An 18,985-nucleotide genomic window follows, 5' to 3' on the forward strand; every position below is an offset into this window, starting at 1 on the left:
GGGAGTTGGCTCAGCAGTAAGGACCACCGGCTGTTCTTGCAGAGGACCCGGGTTTGAATCACTCACATGATGGCTAAAAGCCACCTGTAATTCCAGTTCTAGGGAATATGACATTCTGCCCTTCACAGGCATTGTACAGACGCAGTGCACAGATGAACATGTAGGCAAGATACCCACCGTGCACGCGCGCACGCGCACATGCATGGCTTCTCTGTGTAGTCCTGGCTGTCCTGGAACTCACTCTGTAGACCATGCTGGGCTCACACACAAGAGATCCACCTGCCTTTGCCTCCAGAGTGCTGAGATTAGAGGTGTGCACCAGTTAAGAGAACCTTCTGCTCTTTGGGAGGACCCAGTCTCACTTTCCAGCACCCACGTGGTGGCTCACAACCATCCCTAACTCCAGCGATCCAACCCTCTTCTGACCCCCAAGAGCACTAGACACGCATGCTGTGCATGCACACTCAAGAGAAACACCCACACACGTCAAATTAAAAGATTAAATGTTTTATTTTTAAAGAGAAACAATTCATGAAAGATGACTAACAGACCACCAAGGTTTAAAAAGGGGAATGGGGTGAGTGTAAGAAATGTAGTGAGGGGAACAAAAGCCATGAAGGTAGAAGGGACTGTTTGGAAAGAGTTGAGGGTATGAGCAGGAGTGGGAGCAGGCCAGGAGAGGATGACTGGTGGGTGGTGAATATGATCAAAATACATTCTGTCTGTGCATGAAAATGTCATGATGAAGCCTATCATTGTGTATAATTAATGTATATTAAAAAAGGTCAGGGTGCAGCTTCATGGTACTGTGCTTCCCTGAGTGTATGAGGATCTGGCTTCCATCCCCAGCTGTAGAGGGATGTTAATTCAGAATATGGCTGTTCTGGCAAGAGATCACATCCAAAGACCTTCTAGGTCTATGCGATCCAGCTGGAATACTCACTCACATGCCTTTAACCCAAGAGACAGAGGCAAGAGAGCTGAGTTCAAGGACAGCCTGGTGTAAAGCAAGTTTCAGGTAAAGAAAAGCTTAGGTCCAGGCATGGTGGTACATGCCTTTAATCCCAGATAATGAAGGTAAAGTTAGTTTGTACAAGGAAGCACCATGTTTGAAAGTGATGTCTAGTTAATAGAGTGGCAGAAACAGTGATGAATCAGAGAAAAACTTGACAGAATAGGACACGCCCAACTCTCATGAGAGAGAGAGAAGGAAAGCTACTTAAGGGGCAATGAGAGGGAGAGAGAAAGCGAAGGAGGAGGAGAAGGAAGAGGAGGAGGAGAAAACAGAGGAGGAAGGGGAGCAGGAGGAAGTTTTTACCTGGATGGTAATAGAGAGACAGGATACAAAGAAAAAAGAAGTCAGGTGAAGGTGAATGAGCCAGAAAATGAGAAGGAGCCAGGAGATTAGAGCAGACTTCTAGACTTAGTTTGAGGCCAAGCAGAGCAATTCAGAGGCCAAGAAGAGAAGGCAGAGAGTAAATTAGCTGCAAGAGGAGTTTGAGCAGGACCAACTGAGTGGAACTAGCCAGCTATGAGCTCAGAAAGAACAAGAAAGGGTGAGCTTATTAACCAGTAAGTCTCAGAGGCTGAAAACGTTCTAGAGCTAGGTTAGATTGTACGAAGCTTCCGGGACTAGGCCTAGGTTAGCGGAAGGAGGCAGTAAGTACCCGAGACAACACTTACTGCAGGAGAACAAAAGTTCTTTAACTAAAACCCAAGCAGTTGGGTGTACCTGTGACGGATTTTTCTTGGCTTTCTGTTTGAGGTGGGAAGTCCGGATCTTTTGTGGCCCACATAAAAGGACATAGAAGAGGGAAGCTTGTGCTTCCTGTCTGAATGTCCCCACTCTCTCTGGACAGCTCATTCACCCTGAGCCATTCCTTTGCTGGTGTTAGAACCTACTTCTTTTGGGGATTTGAATGTGGATCAGAAGTGTTGGCTCTCTAGGATCTTCCTGGGACTCCAGCACTGCTGAGATGTCCAGTCTTGTGGACTGGGCAACTACTGCATCCTTCCCTTTCCAGCAGGAGGCAACTATTGTTTGGACTATTTGGACCACTGCCTTTAGGACACTCTAATAAACCACACACACAAAACCTTAGGCATTGGCTTTCAGGGAGAGATGGCTAAATTTTCCATGGGTGGATGGGTGGGTCTGACTCTAAACTTGCCTGGATGTTGTCACTGCTGCTATAAAAACCTGGGAGTAACCCGGGCAGCTGCCTCACATGAAACAAAAGACAGTCTTATAGCCTGGCCAAATTCTCTCAAGAGAGCCATCCTGCTGAGGATGCACTGAATATAGTCTGGCTTCCTCCCTTCATCTGGACTAAAGCCTCTCCTGGCTTTGTGTCTGTTGGGATCTTAATCTCCAGGCACAAGCCAGGCAGGTCTTTTATTGCTTATCCATTTCCCTTTTTCTAAAGCTCCCAAAGTTGCCTCAATCAAGTCAGCATATACATGAGATTGCCAAAAGCATCAGTGAGTCTGTGAGTCTATGTGTCACCAGAGAGAAACATGTCCCCTCCGGCCTCCATTTCTGACTAGACCCTACTAGGATAAACTGCTGACTGAGGAGCCAAGTATGTGAGCTCTTCAGGTTAGCCAATGTCGCCATCTAGAGGCAATTAGAAGACCTCCATACAGCAGGAAGTCGGTGTCTTTCAAATTCCTGACATGCCAACCAACACTTCATTTTCTTTTGAGACAGGGTCTCAATATACAGTCCAAGTGGTATGAAACTGGCCATGTAGCCCTGGCTGGTCTCGAACTTGCCATCTTCTGTGCATTGTATTTACAGGCCTGTCACTGAGCTCTACGAAGACATTTTCTTCCTCTTTAATTTCAGAACCCTTCTTGTATACATGGCACAGCTTTGGTGGCATCTCTGACCCAAGGCAGGGCCTCTCCAGAGCCAGGCACGATGCCAGACAAACTGCTTCCTATCAGCTCCAATGCCCCCTTTGTTAATTCACCCATTACACCAGATCATAAAAATAAATCTTTAATTGCTTTAGAGTTGGCACAGATGGTATAATTCAAGCTCACATTTGTATTTAACAGACTCTGAAATGCCACGCTAGCTTTGATTGAAACAGAACAGGAATCAGAGCGGTTTAAGTTTACAAAATTACATTCAGTAGCAGCAGGTTCTGAAGTTATTTGTTAAACGAGGGAAGAGGGCTGGAGTAAATGAGAGAAAAAGCTATCAGGAAATGAGCAGCCCACACTGAAGCTCTTGTGATTACTGCAGAATTGTGCTTTCTACTTCATTAGTTTTTAGATAAGGGTCTCATTTAGCCTTTGTCTGTTGCTGAACTCCCAATCTTCCTGCCTGCACCTCCCATATTCCACAGTTACAGGCAGGTGCTGTTATGCCCAGTGCTTCCTCAGTTTTGAGGCACTCACTACATTATGAACAATCAAGAGCTGCAGAATTCTGGCTTATAAATATGTGTATGTATTGGGGGTGGCTGTAAGTACACCTGGGAGATACTTCCCCAGAAAAGAAAAGGCAAGTCAGGCCTTTTAAAACCATGCACCAGAATTGGCTTTGAAGGGCTTTTGTCTCCAAGTGGGACAGTCTGAAACCCAGAAAATGATGGGGAAGAAATCCTGTCACTCATTTTCCATCACTGTGGTCCCCAAGGAAAAAGCTCCAAGTACCACCTTTTCAACACGATGTCAGAAAGGCCCAAGTGCTATTTACAAGTTACCCTGGAATTTCGGGCCAGGGCCACAGAGGAGCTGTGAGTAGACACATGTACTTGCCAGAGTGTAAACTGGGAGCAGAAATAGCCCATTCCAGAGCAGTGATGGGACTGTTCAGTGGGAACTTGTAAAAACAACTCTATTATGGTGGAATGGCAAATGGGAATCCCTCTGATTTTTTGATTTTAGACAGCAGCAACCCAAAAGATACTCCGGGAAAGGCATTCATGGAGGTGGAGGGTTGGGTGGTCCTGGGCAGTGTTTGTTCAATCTCAGTTCCTGGCTACTGATTTGGTGTCAGTTCGGAAGTCTCAGAACTCCTCAAATCAAGCCTAAGCCAGTGATTGAACTGGGCTTCCTGGAGCAGAGGCTAAGCACAGGTGGTCTCCGTCAACACGTGTAATCCTCGGCGCTCTACACAGGCCACAGAAGAGTGGGATTGGAAACATGCGGAACACCAAAATGAAAACCTAGGCTGGTGCCTAGTTGATCTTCTTAGCTGTCCTGGCCTCACTGTTCTTGCACGAGAGGCACTAAGGCCTTCAGTTCTCTTGTAGTCTTGTCTAGGGCAGGTTTCTTCGAGTAATCCCGCTCTCCGAAAATCGTGCTTCCTATCCGGACATTTGTAGATCCTACTTCAATCTGTGGGAAAGAAGAATGAATGGAGGAGAGAATTTCAGACATGGAAAGGTCGCTGATGCTGAGGCTGTCTCTCTTTCTGGCTGCCCAGAGGCTGCATAAGGAGCAACCAAGCTGGTGCCCGTGGAGCAGACCTCTTCTCAGGCAGTCCTCAAAGGATAGTCATAGTCTCAGCTTGCAGTGGCTGGGGAGTTCAGTGGCATTTAGGGATGTGGGGACAAGAGATGGTAGAGATGCAGGGGTGTGAGACAGTGCAGCATAGCAAAAAGCTGCCCAAAGCCCGTGATCAAAGGGCCATGGCCGGCCAAATGAAAAGCAAAACAAAAACTGTAGTTATCTGAGCATAAAATTAAACTCCCATCTTAGAATTTTTACCGTTTTAATGTATTTCAAAAATGCAATTTTATACTTTGACATGTAGAACTTTGTTATTATTTATTAATTTTTAAGGCAAACTCTCACTATGTAGTCTAGACTTGTATGGAACTTGTGGTATGACCAGGCTGCCTTGAAACTCAACAGCAATCCTCTTGACCCTGCTTTCCAAGTGCTGGGACTACAGGAGTGTGGGATGGCACCCAGCTATTATTGATTATCTTAGATATTCATGCATGTGAGTTGCTGTATTAGAGCTTACACTTACTATCACATAACTAATAAAATAGAATTTATGTTTCAAGTGCCTTTAAAAATCAGCTTAAAATTTCATTTTTGGTGCTGCAAAACCAAACCCAGGTTATGACACATTCACTAAACCCTAAGTTACACCTCAGCCTCTTCCTAGATTACATGTAGTGTATTATGTTGAGTTTTAAGAATCTGGTTGTAATTTCCATAATTTCATTTCAAAAAAGGAACAGTGTATGTGTGTGTGAAATGTTGGAACAGTTAAGCCACTGTGACTGCTCTGTTACTAGAATGAGGCATTTAAAAGACCCCACATCAAAAACCTATCCCACGGCCCATCCTACCCCTTTGCCTCCTTGGAAGGCCACTTACAGCATGCTGGAAGTCCATGGACATGCCCATGCTCAGCTCCACCTGGTCCACAGGGATGCTCAGCTTTTCACATAGCTCCTGACGCAGGGACAGTAACAGCTGACCAAAACACAAGGGTTAACATTTTATCCTTCTTGTTTCCAATGATGTAAAAAAAGTGACCAAATCTGCTGGGCATAGAGCTGCTCTCCTGTAATACTTGAATAGTCAAGAGGATCCTGAGATAAGGCCAGTCTGGGCTACCTAGGGTGGGGAATTTATCTTCAAAACAAAGTAAGCCAAACCACACTAAACCAAAACAAAGCGCACCAAAATGAAAACAAAAAAGGAAAGCTACCAAACGCAAAATACTTGTGGTGATTTTGTTCCTCATGATTTTGAAGTGTGTAATAGTTACCAGACATATGTGTTTTAGTCACATCTACAACTTGCAAGCCAGGAGTATGGCTCAAAGGCAGAATGACCTCATAGTGTGCCCCAGACCCTGGGTTCCACCCCAAGCTACGGAAAAACAAAAGCAAATACAACAAAACAAAACCAAACAAACCCAACAACACCCTAAAAACAAAACAAAAACCCAACAATAAATATGCAATGGTTAGTCACTAGAAAGGAAGGAGAATCTTGCTTTAAAGATTGTTTTAGGCACGTTAAAACTGAGTGTGTGTAGCTGGGAGCTTGTTCTTCCTTTTCCTTGTGAGAAGGTTTCAGAAGAGGCTGTCATACTGCGCCTGGCCGGCTTTGTTCTGAGAGGCTCCTGAAGCACCGAGCAGCCAGCCTTGCAAGCTGGTGTGATGCTGCACCCCCACCAGGGCTAGAGTCAGGCATGGGTGCTGCACATGCTAGGCACACACTGCTGGCGGCCACAACCACAGCCCATGCTTCCTTGGCACAAGAGCACCCCCCAACCCGAGTACCTGGAAGTCTGGGTTTGGTCCTTGGCTAAGATCATGGCCAAAGCTTCCTATGGTCATGAGCCCCACAAACTCCAGGCTGGGACAACTGGACTTGATATGTTCCACCAAGGCTATGGTCTCCGAAGGCGGAAGGCCGTGTTTACCTTCACAAAAAGAAACAGAAGATGTATACTCCAGCACAGCTTAACTAGCCAACAGAAGAGCCCATTTCCATCCCGTCCTTAAAATAGATACGACTCTCAGATGAAAACCTGATAAAGTAACTTATTCTAACCCTGAAGAATGACTGTGTATGTGAGGTCCTTCATGCTGCCCCTCTTCTACTCAGGTTCTACATTTCTTAGGTTAATTCTTTTTACTCCATCTCAGGATTCTACTTTATTTTTTTTCAGTGCAGGAGACTCAGCCCATAGTTCTGCATACACAAGGCACTACCACTAAGCCACACCCCATGGGGTTTTAGCTGAGAATGGCTAGTGAGACAGAAAAGTATGCTGTGGTTTGAATGAGAATATCCCCCACAGGTTCCTATGTTTGAACGCTTTGTTCCCAGCTGTTGGCACCATTTGAACAGGTCTAGGTGATGTTGCATTGCTGGAGGTATGTCATGGGTGCCTGCTATGAAGTTTTTAAATCCATGCATCATTCCCAGGCCTCCAGTCCTCCCCCGGCTCTGTGCTTGTGGTTCAAGATATGAGCCCTGAGCAAGCTCCAGGTCCCATGACCCCCTACCTTGGACTCTTATCCCCCTGGAAACGTAAACCAAATAAAGCCTTCCTTTTTTAAGTTGCCTTGGTCATGGTGTTCTATCACAGAAATAGAAAAGAAACTAATATATATCTTGGGAAACATACATGACTAGAACTGTGAACCTGAGATCTGGGCCCAGGCAGCTGACTCCAGGGCACATCTGGAAAACAGATGCCCATACTGAGCTCCTTCATGCCAAGATCTGCTATACTTGAGTGCTTAGAAGATGGCTGTATGCAAATACCTGGCATTCACTCCTAATGGAAAGCGAGCGAGCTATCCAGGGTTCTGCGCCACTGCACTGACTCCTCCCCACACCACTGGCAGTGTGTACTCCCCTGATGCCACTGCCACATAAAGAAGCTCTCAGTACAGAGAGGTCAGGTGGCTGACAGGAAGTGGTAGAGCTCAAGCAGACGTCTGTCTGACATCAAAGTCTACGCTCCTCTGTAATTTACTGCTACAGTGCTAAGCCAGGCCCAATGAGACAGTCACTCACTGGTGTTCAGAAGTTTCTCTCCTTGCCCAATGGAGTACTGGGTCATTTTTCTGAGACCTAAGAAGTATTATGCATGCAATTCTCAATCCCTTTCAGGAGGGGATTTCCAGAACATCAATGTTGTAATTCCTCCAAATCAATGCCTAACAAGCCATAATATATTAGAAGAAGTATACTGGATCATCACACTGCTAAGTCATGATAAAGCAGCTTGCTAGAAGACTGGAGCGTCTCCCCACGATCTCCCCATCAGATGCCCACACCCACCATTACACCTGAGCTTCCGCCATCTAAGTGAATGGACACCTACAGGGTGGGTCTAGTGACTTACTCTCCTCTCCACTGGTGTTAATCTGGACCATAACCTTTAGTCGCTCAGTAGAACCTTTCTTCTGCCAGGAACTGTTCACCTTGTCTGCCAACTTCACAGAGTCTATGGTTTCCAGCATAAAGAGGTTGGGGACAGCTGTAATAAGAAAAAGGGAAGATAGCAGTCTTCATTTTCCCTGTTGCCAGAGGAACCATTCAACAACCCTTTAATATGGTAGGGGGAGAAGTATCCTAGGAAAAGCAGAGGACAGTGAAATCTTATGATCGGCCAAGAAGACAAGCAGGAGAGTTTGCTAAATGTGAAGCTCAAAGGCAGACAAGCCCCACATCACCAGCAGAGATGGGTAAGGGAAACACTAACACACTGCAATCAGGTTGCATGTGCATGGAGACACACTAAAAAGCTGGTCACTGAGATTCTGAGCAGCAGGCCTGATCTAAGCTCGTCTCAGTTTAAACCGCATGAAGCAGGCCAAGTAACGAAGAACAGAAGGCTATCCAGAAGCCAAAATGCTAGCCTGGAAAGATACCATCACTTTTCTGGGATGGGTCTCCTTATTTGACAAGGACACCAGAATAGCTCATGCTGGATGCTCAGTCAGACAGTGAGGTCATCAAAACCACCTTCTATGAAGATAAACTATGGCTCTAGCCACAGATAAAGGACCACGATGCAATCACCTCCAGCTTTCTTGTACTGAGCACAGAAATCTTCCAGGTAGTTGGCTAACTACTTTCCCTGTCTTCCATCTCTCCTTTCTTTCTTTACTCTATCACGGAGAAGACTGAACCTCACCACACTTCCTGTTCTGTCTTCCTCTGCTTCCTGGGTTTGGAATGTGAGGACAGAGCTGCACTCAGTGTTCTGGTGATCTTAATGGGCTAGAGTGTTCAGCTGGGAACAACTGACGAGCACACACATGAGGAAGCTGCTCCAGGTTAGGAGACACGACACTGGAGGTGAACAGAGAATGTGCCATACCGGCTAGGATGGAGACACTAATATGTAAAGGAGGCTATGACTTGACAGTGTAAAGAACTCATTCTAAACTCTGCTCTGGCCTGTTAGACACCAACTGAATTAACAACAAGAACCTAAAGCTGGGAAGTGGTGGCACACACCTTTAATCCAGCACTGGGAAGCAGAGGGAGGAGGACCTTGGAGTTCAAGGCCAGCCTGGTCTACTGAGAAAGTTCCAGGACAGCCAGGGATACACACAGAAACCCTGTCATGAAAAACCAACCAACAACCAACCAAACAAACAAAACCCCCAAACCCTGAAGGGATCAAATTGTTCTTATAAAATGTTAACTATGTTCCAGAACAAAGCAGCACAAGAATATTTATAGGAAAATAAAAATAGCTAGATCTGAGGAAGACAAAATTCATGTCTGAAATCCAAGCAAAATGGTCAGGCATGCTGCTGAGTGTGGTGGGTGGCTCATGCCTGCAATTCCTGCATTCAGGATGCTGAGACAGGAGGATCACTGCAAGTTCTAGGCCAGCCAGAGTTATACTGTAAGTTCCAGGCCAGCATGGGTTAAAAAAAAAAAAAAAACAGAAACAAACACAGAAACAAAGACAAACCAAATCTGCAATGTAAAAAGCAACTATTCACAGGATGATGTACAATGAGAAGTTAAATGAGCTGACACTGATCCAAAAGTGAGGAAAAGAAAGAATTAGCAGATAAGGACATTAGGTTATTTCTTCCATGTATTTAAACTTCTAGCAAAAGCAAACACCCTCCCCCAAACTACAATGTATCGGATGACAAACTCTGAGAGTTGACAAATTAGGCATTAGCCAGTGAAATTATTCGGAGTGGCAAAGCCAGTTGTGCTGGTTAGGTTTGTTTTGTTGTGGCTGTTTTTGTCAACTTGGCACAAGCCAGGGTCATCTGAGAAGAGCAAGCTTCAGCTGAGAAAATGCCTCCATAAGAATGGCCTGCAGGCAAAAGCCTGTGGGCATTTCTTGATTAATGATTAATGTGGGAGCACAACCCACTGTGCTGACTCAGTTTACCCTGGGGTGTCAAAGCTGGCCTTTGACAAGTTGTGCCACCCCTGAGCAGTGGTGTGGGATTGTATAAGACAGGCTGATTAAGCCACGGGAGCGACACTGAGGAGTCCCCAGTAAGCAACATTTCTCCATGGTTATCTGCTTTAGTTCCTGCCTTGGCTTCCCTCAGTGATGGCTGGTGATAGCCCAGTGTAAGCCAAATAAACTCTTTCTTCCCACGTGGCTTTTGGTCGTTCATCCCAGAAACAAAAAGCAAACAGGGACCCTAGTCCAAACTTGTGCAGTGATCTGGGGCTCTGGGGAGGGGGGGGGGTTCTCTTGCCAGGTGACTAGGCCTAGACAAGTTGTTTACGTTCTCAAGCCTTAATTTTCTTAGTTTCCCTGCCTTTAGGACTACTTCTATAATGGCTATGTCATATTATACGCTTACTAACCATAACTCCTTGTCGTATTATTTTTGTGGTGGCCTTAGCATTTTTAGTATAAAAATTGAATGTCCAAAATTTGGAACTTCTTGAGCATTAGGGCCAAAACATACATTACATGTTTAAGCCTCACACTACACGGTTATGATATTTAAACAATTAGTTAAAAAATTTAAGTTGATTGTGATGGAACATGCCTGTAACCCGGCATTTGGGGATCAGGGAAGGAGGATGGTGAGCTCAAGGCCAACCTATCCTTCATAGCCAGGTCCTGTCTCAAATAAAACTCAAAAGAAACTTTTCTTTGCTTTTTTTTTTTTTTAAACCTTTAAATTTTGTTTTATGCTCATGGATGTTTTGCCTGCATGCAGGTCTGTGTGCCACATTTGTGCCTGGTGCCTGAGGAGGCCAGAAGAGGAGGTTAGACAGTTGAGAGCCCACACGTGTATGCTGGTTAATCAAACCCAGGTCCTCTAGAAGAGCAGCACGTGCTCTTAACCTCAGAGCCATCCCCTTCATTTTATTTTATTGAGACAGGTTCTATGTAGCTCTGGCTGGCCCGAAGCTCTATGTAGACAAGTGACCTATAACTTAGAGATGCCTGTCTTTGTCTCCAGAGTTAAAGTCGTGTGTCACCACCATCCTCACAGAAGAAATGAAAATCAACAGAGAACTCTGAAATAGTAAAATAAATAAATGGAGAGGAAGAAATATGGTCCAAATTTTTCTTTCGTTTTTAAAAATTACATTTATCTATTAATCCTGGGTGCTAGGGATTCTGGCTTGTGCCTGTAAGAGTAACTTTTACTCTCCTGAATAATTGTCTCTGAGGCTTACTGCCTCCATCTGCTAACCTAATCCTGGAAGCTTCTAGCCTCTATACAATCTAATCTAGGCCTAGAATGTTTTCAGCCTCTGAGACCTTCTGCTGAATAAGTTCACCCTTTCTAGCTCAAACTAATTCTAGCAATCTCTTCTCATCTGGCTTCTTCTCTGCCTCTGAATTCCACGAACTGAACTACCACAAACTCAACTCTACTCACTGGCTCTCAACTGCCTGACTCAACAGAAATGACTAGAACTCCTGAATGCTGGGATTAAAGACATGTACCACTACTCCTGCACCTAAGCTTTTCTTTACTCAAAACTTGCTCTATACTAGGCTGGCCTTCAACTCAGAGATATGCTTGCCTCTGTTTCCTGGATTAAAAGGCGTGTCTATATTCCAGGCGGATCACACAGACATAGGTCTTTGGATGTGATCCCTTGCCACAGCAACCATGTTTCTGGATTAAAATTATTCTACATAGATCACCATGTCTGGCATAGTAGCTTATTTATAATACCCCAAAACTAGAGGTGACCCAAATAGTCATCAATGTGAATAGGAAAAGTGTGATATGTTCATACAGTAGAATACTACTGAATAAGAAGATAAGCTCTAAAGTAAGGAATTTACAGCAGCAAAATAGACAAGGAGCACTTGATGATAGGAAGGCGCCTCTGGGTGCCTGCCATTTCAATTATTGTAATCCTCTGTCAAAACTTATCAAATCGGACACTTTGAATCTGTGTAATTTATTGTAGTTGGAGATGCTTTTTTTCAATAGTACCCTGACAAAGCTGTTAAGAAAATTAAATACCAGGGGAGGCAAGATGGTTCGGTGTGTGAAGGTGCCTGCCACCAAGTCTGACAACCTGAGTTCAATCTCTGGGAATCCTGGAATGGAAAGAGACCCAACTCCTCTATGTTGTCCTCTGACCTCTAAACACATGACCTGCCTCATTATGCCCCTTCCCCCAAGAAAAGAAAAAAACATACAGGTTTCTTAAATTTTGATACCCTGAGAGAAGAACAGTTACTTGAGATCCTTACAGGTCACAGGGTTAAATCTTTCTGCAGTTAGTAATTATTTTTTATGGTGCTGGGGATTGACTTACAGCCATGTAAATGCTAGGCAAGCACTCTATTGCTGAGCCACACCCTCAAATCCCACAGCACAAGAGGTGAGCTGGGGATGTTCTCAAAGCTGCTTGCTTACTTAGGTGGTATAAGCCATACAATCACAGAGAAGGCCTATCTTCAAATTTAGAGTTTTGTCTTACCCATCAGTTTGTTGACATTTTGTTTCTGTAAATGGCCAATGAAGTGCCATTTGATCTCAGGGCACGAAGACAGAATCTGAAGAGAAAAGGGGAACCATTTGATAAAGATTTTATGGCGGCTTTGCCAGTTCAAGCATCCTTCCTGCACGCTCTCCCGTGAGTGATGAACTACCATTACTTTCTTCAGCCAGTTTCCCACTGAGACACAAGGAAACTCAGGGAGTTATCTAAGCTTAATGCTGTTTCCTTTCCTTGTTCCTATCAATTCTGTATTTTTCAGATATTACCCATTAAAGACAAAAATGATTTCTGTTTTCAAGGCGCACCACCACTGGGCTACATCCCATACCCTTTGACTTATGTTTTCAAACTTCCAAAGATACAACCAACTCCTAAAAATCACCATTCACAAACAGCCACAAAAGAGAATATTAAAGTCTCAATAAAGACAGAAAAGCCAGCTGAGAGTTACTTAGGGTGCAAAGGAAATGTGGACAATGTCTATCCCTAGCCCAGCTTTTTTTTTTTTCTAAACTTCCACCACCAACATGGGTCTACTTAGAGCTAAGCGCTAAGACTTCTATACCAAATCAACGCTTCCCATGACTACATACCATAGGGTTTGATGCTTTTTCTAGTAGTTCCTGAACCTAAAGAGCAAAAACAGAGTGAGTCAGAAGCCTGGTAGTCACAATTCTTCCAAAGGTTCTTTACAAGGGGAATCTTACATAGTTCTCTCCAAAAGTGCGCTGGCCATGACCATAGGCTTCAATCACCATGTCTGCAGGTTTAGTTTTGCTGACTGCTACTAGCCGGGGTTGGATGGCTGGAAGATTCTGCCAAGAAAGAAAGAGCCACGTGAGTGAATTCTGCCCCAACAAGATACAACTTGTAGTGTCCGGGGGTGGTGGTACGCACCTTTAATCCCAGCATTCCAGAGACAGAGGCAGGTGGATCCCTGTGAGTTCAAGGCTAGCCTGATCTACATACAAAGTGTGTTACAGGGCAGCCAGGGCTAATCAGAGAAACCCTGTCTTGAAAAACAAAAACAAAGCAATACACCTTGTAAAATAGATTGAACAGATCTCAGCTTGGCAACCTGGCATTAGTAAACCCCCCCCCCCACTTTTGTTTGTTTGTTTTGATTTTTGTTTTGTTTTTCATGACCAGGTCTCTCTGTATAGCCCAAGCTGTCCTGAAACTCACTCTGTAGACCAGGCTGGCCTTGATCTCACAGAGATCCTGGGTTCCGGGTTAGAGGCATGCATCACCACTGCCTGGAGTACCCCCTCCCCCATTCCTATGTTTTTGTGACATGGATATAGAGTCCTGGGTTTTGGGAACACCGGGCAAGTACTCTACCACAGAGCTACAACCTTGCCTGCTGATTTCCTTTTGAACCAGTGTTCCAGATAATTCTCACGTAAACCAACGTTGGAGATTTAAGGATCCGGGGCAAAAAATTAAACAAACAAACAAACAAATAAATAAATAAATGGCTCAGTGAATACAAGCCATACAGGCAGGAGGGCCTGAGTTTAGACCTGACAAACAGCCACATAAAAGGTAGGTGTGGTGCCACCTGTCTGCCATCCCACTGCTGGGGGCAAAGACAGGTGGCTCCTTGGGGCTTGCTGGCTAGCAAGCTCTTGGTTCACGGTGTCAAAAAATAAAAGTGGAGAGCGATAGAGAAAGATGGCTGACATTGACCTCTGGCTTCCATGCATGCATGAACATGTGCACTTGTACATCCAGGAATAAACTGCACCTACGTGTGCTCACACATAATCACCTTATTGGGTTGGGGGTACAGTGGCAAGGGTCTGCTTAGCATTTGTGAAGCTCTGAGTTGTATCCCCAGCACCAACAGAACAAAAGAAACACACACACACACACACACACACACACACACACACACACACAAACCCATACAAACAAGATAAAACAAACCCAACAGCATCACTTCACTAAGGGAAGGCAGCATTCTACAGGGATACCCGCTATTTAGCAGCTTCTGATACCTGAGAAGGTAAACAGTTTAGAAACTCAGTTTTGCCCTGATGTAATTATTAATAATGCTTTCATTCACTCTGAAAGAGGCTCAAATGGGATAACGACAGACAATGCACTGTTCAATCTATAACTCAGCCAACCAACAGCAGAGCTGACAATGGGGCACAATATTCAGGATCAGATTAATCCAAACTCTTGCCTGTATCCATAAAATGCTGGGATTCCTTGCTTTCAGCTGCAACCAAACCCTCACATAGCTCTCTTCACGGACCCCAGAGCCCCCATTTCTGAGCCTTTCATAGAACCACAGCATTCTCAAAGACTTGGAGAAGTCACATCAGTTGCCACAGGGTCTCCTATGGCCTCCTTCTGAGGGATTGACTGTGTCACCAGTGTCTAATTCTTAGCATTGTGTTGACGAACTGCAGCCTTCCAGAGGCAAAGTGGTACAAGCAGGCCTAAATCCCAGAGTGAGGTGCATTAGGGAAATCCCAGGATTTTACTTTGAAGAAACAGGACACTGGTACTAGGAAGGTGAGTTCCCCCGGGCGCATCTCATTTCCTTCATCAATGAGAAAACTCAGGGCTAGTGAAGTTGGCAGGACTCGTTTAAGATAAAGCCCAGACATCAGTTAAGAAAAGAGTATGAAGGGCTGGAGATATGGCTCAGCGGTTAAGAGCACTGGCTGCTCTTCCAGAGGACTGGTGTTCAATTCCCAGAACCCACATGGCAGTTCACAACTGTCTGTAACTCCAGTTCTAGGGGGTCTAATCCCCTCAAGACATACATCAGGCAAAACACCAATGCACAGGAAATAAAAAGAAAAAAATTAATCCTTCTCTCTTCAGGGATCATTTTGAAGTCTGAGACCCTAAACACTAGATCAGAAAGGTCTTTGAGTTTTTTTGTTTTTGTTTTCTTCCCTGTCTCACTTTACAGGACGTTGCTTAATTTGCATGGAGAAAAGCAGATACGGACTCTGCTTTAATAAGGAGTCCAACAGGGGGCAAAACAGCCAATAATAAAATTAATTTTTAAAAAATGCTGTGACTGGACATCTGACAGCTACCTCCTGATCTGTGGCGGTAAAACCTCGACAGTTCATTCGCACCTTGACCAAGGGTCGCGGCCGCCACGCACGTGATCGCGGGTGGACAAGGCCCTCTGAGGGCTCTAGTATCGTGGCGACGGGAAATGCCAAATGGCAAGACCTTCTCTCCAATCAAGCCAACCTCCCTCAAGTCCCCAGCCTCAACGAAGCCTTGCAAGCCCCGCAGACCCGCCCCTCCGGGAGCCCCTTCGGCGTCACCAAGACACCTGGCCCACGCCGGTGTCCCCCCCCTCACCCGCCCCAGTCCCCTGAGGCCGGTCCTCACCCGCGGCCGCCGCGCCACGCTCTGCTGGACGCGCTCGTTCACGGTCCGCAGCGCCAACCCGACGCTCCGCTCGGCAGACATACCGACAGCCCTCAACATTCCCCAGAGGATGCCGCGTCGAAGACCCGCGACCCAGGGAGACCACCTTCCGGTCCCGCCCACTCCCTGCGAGGCCCAATCACCGCTCACCACCCAGCCACCTCCCCCAATGGAGGCTGACGCTTGAGGCGGGCGCCATCTTGGGGAGGGCGGAGGTTACCTGTGCTGAGCGAGAGCCTGCGGGAGCCTGGCCGGGCGGTCCGGGATTACCTGTAAATAAAGACATTAAGACTAAAATAACCTTTTTGAGCCAGGAGTTGTGGCTCAGCCTTTAATCTCATCACTCAGGAGGCGCAGGCAGGGAGATCTCTGTGAGTTGGAGGTCAGCCTCTTCTACAGAGGACACCTAGCGCTAAAACGGTAAACCCTGTCTCGAAAAACAAAAACAACAAAAAAAGAGTAACTTTTTAAAAAAGACTTGTCTTTTTTTTTTTTTTTTTTTTTCTTTTTTTTTTAATGTGTGTTGTGTTACCTTCGTGTTCTTATGTGCACCTTGGTGGCTGCGGTGTGGTGGCCAGAAGAGTTTTGGATCTCTTGGGCCTGGAGGTAGATGGTTGTGAGCCAGATGGTTGTGAGCCATGGTGTGCTGGGAACGGAATCCTGGTGCTTTGCAAGAGCAAATGGTGCCCTTAACCACTCATCTGTCTCTCCAGCCCCCACTTTTTAATTTAAAGATTTCTATATTTTTATGTGTGGGTATTTTCCCTGCATGGAAGTCTGTGTGAAATGCCCACAGCGAGGAGGGCATCAGAACCCCTGGAACTGGCGGTACAGTTGTCACAGTTGCGGACATGTGGGTGCTGGGATCTGAAGCTCTGCAAGAGCAACAAGTTGCTATCTCTCCATCCCAGACATTAGGAGTAATTATATCCAAGGAAAATGCCTCTTGACGTATTGCTGCTGTCATCAGAGTAAAAGAAAATTAAAAGGGACCGGGAGCCTCTTACAGAGTGAGTCTAATGAGAAGTTTTCTGTAGAGCTACAGTTGGAAGGAACTAGTCAGCAGCAAGGAATAAATGGGTCAAGTTAAAAAGGATTCATGAAGGATGGAATGAACAGGAAATTTAGGAGATAATGCTGTTTCAAAAAAATATTGAAGGTGGTAAAATGGCTCAGGGGTTGGAGGTGCTTGCTGCTAAATCTGATAATCTGAATTCGATCCTTGAAACTCACATGGTAAAAGGAGGCAGCAGAACAGATTGTCCTCTGATCTCCACACGAATGTCAGGGCACGTGAGCATGGGTGCATGCATAAGGATATATACATACATATACACATAAACACCCACAGATGTAAGAAATTGAGACCAATAAGTATGTCATAGATTTAAGGCAGGGCTTCTCTCTCTCTCTCTCTCTCTCTCTCTCTCTCTCGATGTCTGACTGACATTGCTTGCCAATTTGGCTAAACAGGATGGTAGAAAGCCCAGGGTTCTTTTTATTTCTGCCTTTTCAGAATTATAGATATTTGTTGGAGATCTGAACTCAGATTTTTATGATTGCATGGGGAGAATTTATCCATTGAACCATCTGTCTTAGTTTGGGTTACTATTGCTGTGATAAAACACCACGACCAAAGCAACTTCGGGAGTTTGAATAGAAATGGCCCCACAGACTCATGTGTTTGAACGCCTGGCCCATAGAGAGGGGTACTATGAGGAGGTGTGGTGTTGGTGGAAGAAGTGTGTCATTGTGGCGGTGCTCTTCGAGGTCTCCCTCAGTGAGGCACACAGTCTCCTTGTAGAGTGCTCAGCCCTGGATGCTGCCATGCTTTCCCCATGGTGATAATGGTGGGAAGAGATTTAGACTCATTGCATGGGCAATCAGAATCTCAAATCAGACTAATATGGACTCTGTCCTGTGGTCACTCTTATGAAGATGTTTTGATGAAATGTAGCACACGTAGAAAGAAAAAATACAAAATGTGTGGTGCATGAGGTACCAGGAATTGGAATGGAGCTAAATCCTGTGTTCAAGGAGAGAAACAGATTAAAGATATTAAATGGAACTAAGGGAGTGGAGACCTCGGCGCAAGAGCCACCCAGCTATGCTTCTGTAAGGATCAGACTAACTTTGTAACCTGTATGTCTTCTAAAGCCTATAGTTTTGAGTTTTAGGTCCAGGTTAAGCTAAAGCCTCTTAGTACCTTTCCAGAGAACGGAGGAATGTGACCCTATCTATGAGGACAGATATAAAAAAGCAAGCAAGCAATGACCTTCACTCAGCAAAAAGAATGACCAGACCCTTGTCTTCGAGATAGTGTTTCTTAGCAACCAACCCAAATGGCCTCAATCCTTCTTCTGAGTAGACCCCTGAACCCTGCTGCCAAAAGCCCGCAGCCCCAATCTTCAAGGATGAGCTAACCACTCCCACCTTTAATTGCAGTTGCATCCACACTTGGCAGGACTGGCCAAGCTTGAGCACCTAAGACTAACCAATTATCTTACTTCATAGCTTCCTCATCCAATCCTGAACTGCAACCTCAAAATTCCCGCGCTTTGTCTTTTAAAAACCCAAGGCCTTTGTCTCCCGGTGCCACTCCTTGCTGACCAGCAGGGGTGACCCCATTGTGCAATGGTCAAAATAAACCTCTTGCGATTTTGCATTGAGACCCATCTCCTGAGTTCTCTTCATCCCTTCTCGAAATTAGGCTCATGCTGGGCCTAACACTTCCATCTTGTGAAAAGGAATTAAAGAATTCTTAGGTCTAGGTCCACTTTAATTCCAGCAATCAGGAGACAGAAGCAAGAAGATCTCTTGAATTCAAGGCCAGGCTGATTTAGAGAGCAAGTTCCAGGAGAGCCAAGTTTAGGGAGAGAAGAAACTGGAAAACCGAAAGCTGGTGAAGATGTCGTTGAATAAGAGGGCCATGTCCCAGCCCTACACCAAGCCTACTCTCTTTTTCAAGGAAAGACAATACAGGGGTTGGGAAGGTGGCTCAGAGGTTGGGAGCACTGAGGGCTCTTGTAGAGGGACCTGAGCTTGTGCCACCACACCCAGCTCCCTTCCAACTTTTATGTCTTTTGTTTTGTGACCGGGACTGCTTGACTAGGCGCCTGTGTGACCACGGGTGGGCAGTTATTTACTGGAGCATCAG

The 18,985-nt window shown here is 45.5% G+C and overlaps 1 protein-coding gene across 1 annotated transcript; it reads right to left on the reverse strand.

Annotated features, from left to right (window-relative positions):
* Positions 1-2,988: 2,988 nt before the first annotated feature.
* Positions 2,989-15,946, reverse strand: Plpbp (pyridoxal phosphate binding protein). The gene is made up of 8 exons (XM_055593488.1): positions 15,790-15,946; positions 13,128-13,235; positions 13,014-13,049; positions 12,400-12,475; positions 7,847-7,981; positions 6,267-6,409; positions 5,350-5,448; positions 2,989-4,353 (listed from the first exon to the last, which is right to left on the reverse strand). The coding sequence occupies exons 1-8, from the start codon at positions 15,886-15,888 to the stop codon at positions 4,222-4,224; spliced, it is 828 nt and encodes a 275-aa protein (XP_055449463.1). The 5' UTR covers positions 15,889-15,946; the 3' UTR covers positions 2,989-4,221.
* Positions 15,947-18,985: the final 3,039 nt, after the last annotated feature.

The sequence above is a fragment of the Psammomys obesus genome, unplaced genomic scaffold (assembly GCF_907164565.1).
Source record: "Psammomys obesus unplaced genomic scaffold, mPsaObe1.curated_primary_1811, whole genome shotgun sequence".
In the NCBI taxonomy this organism is placed as follows: Eukaryota; Metazoa; Chordata; class Mammalia; order Rodentia; family Muridae; genus Psammomys; species Psammomys obesus.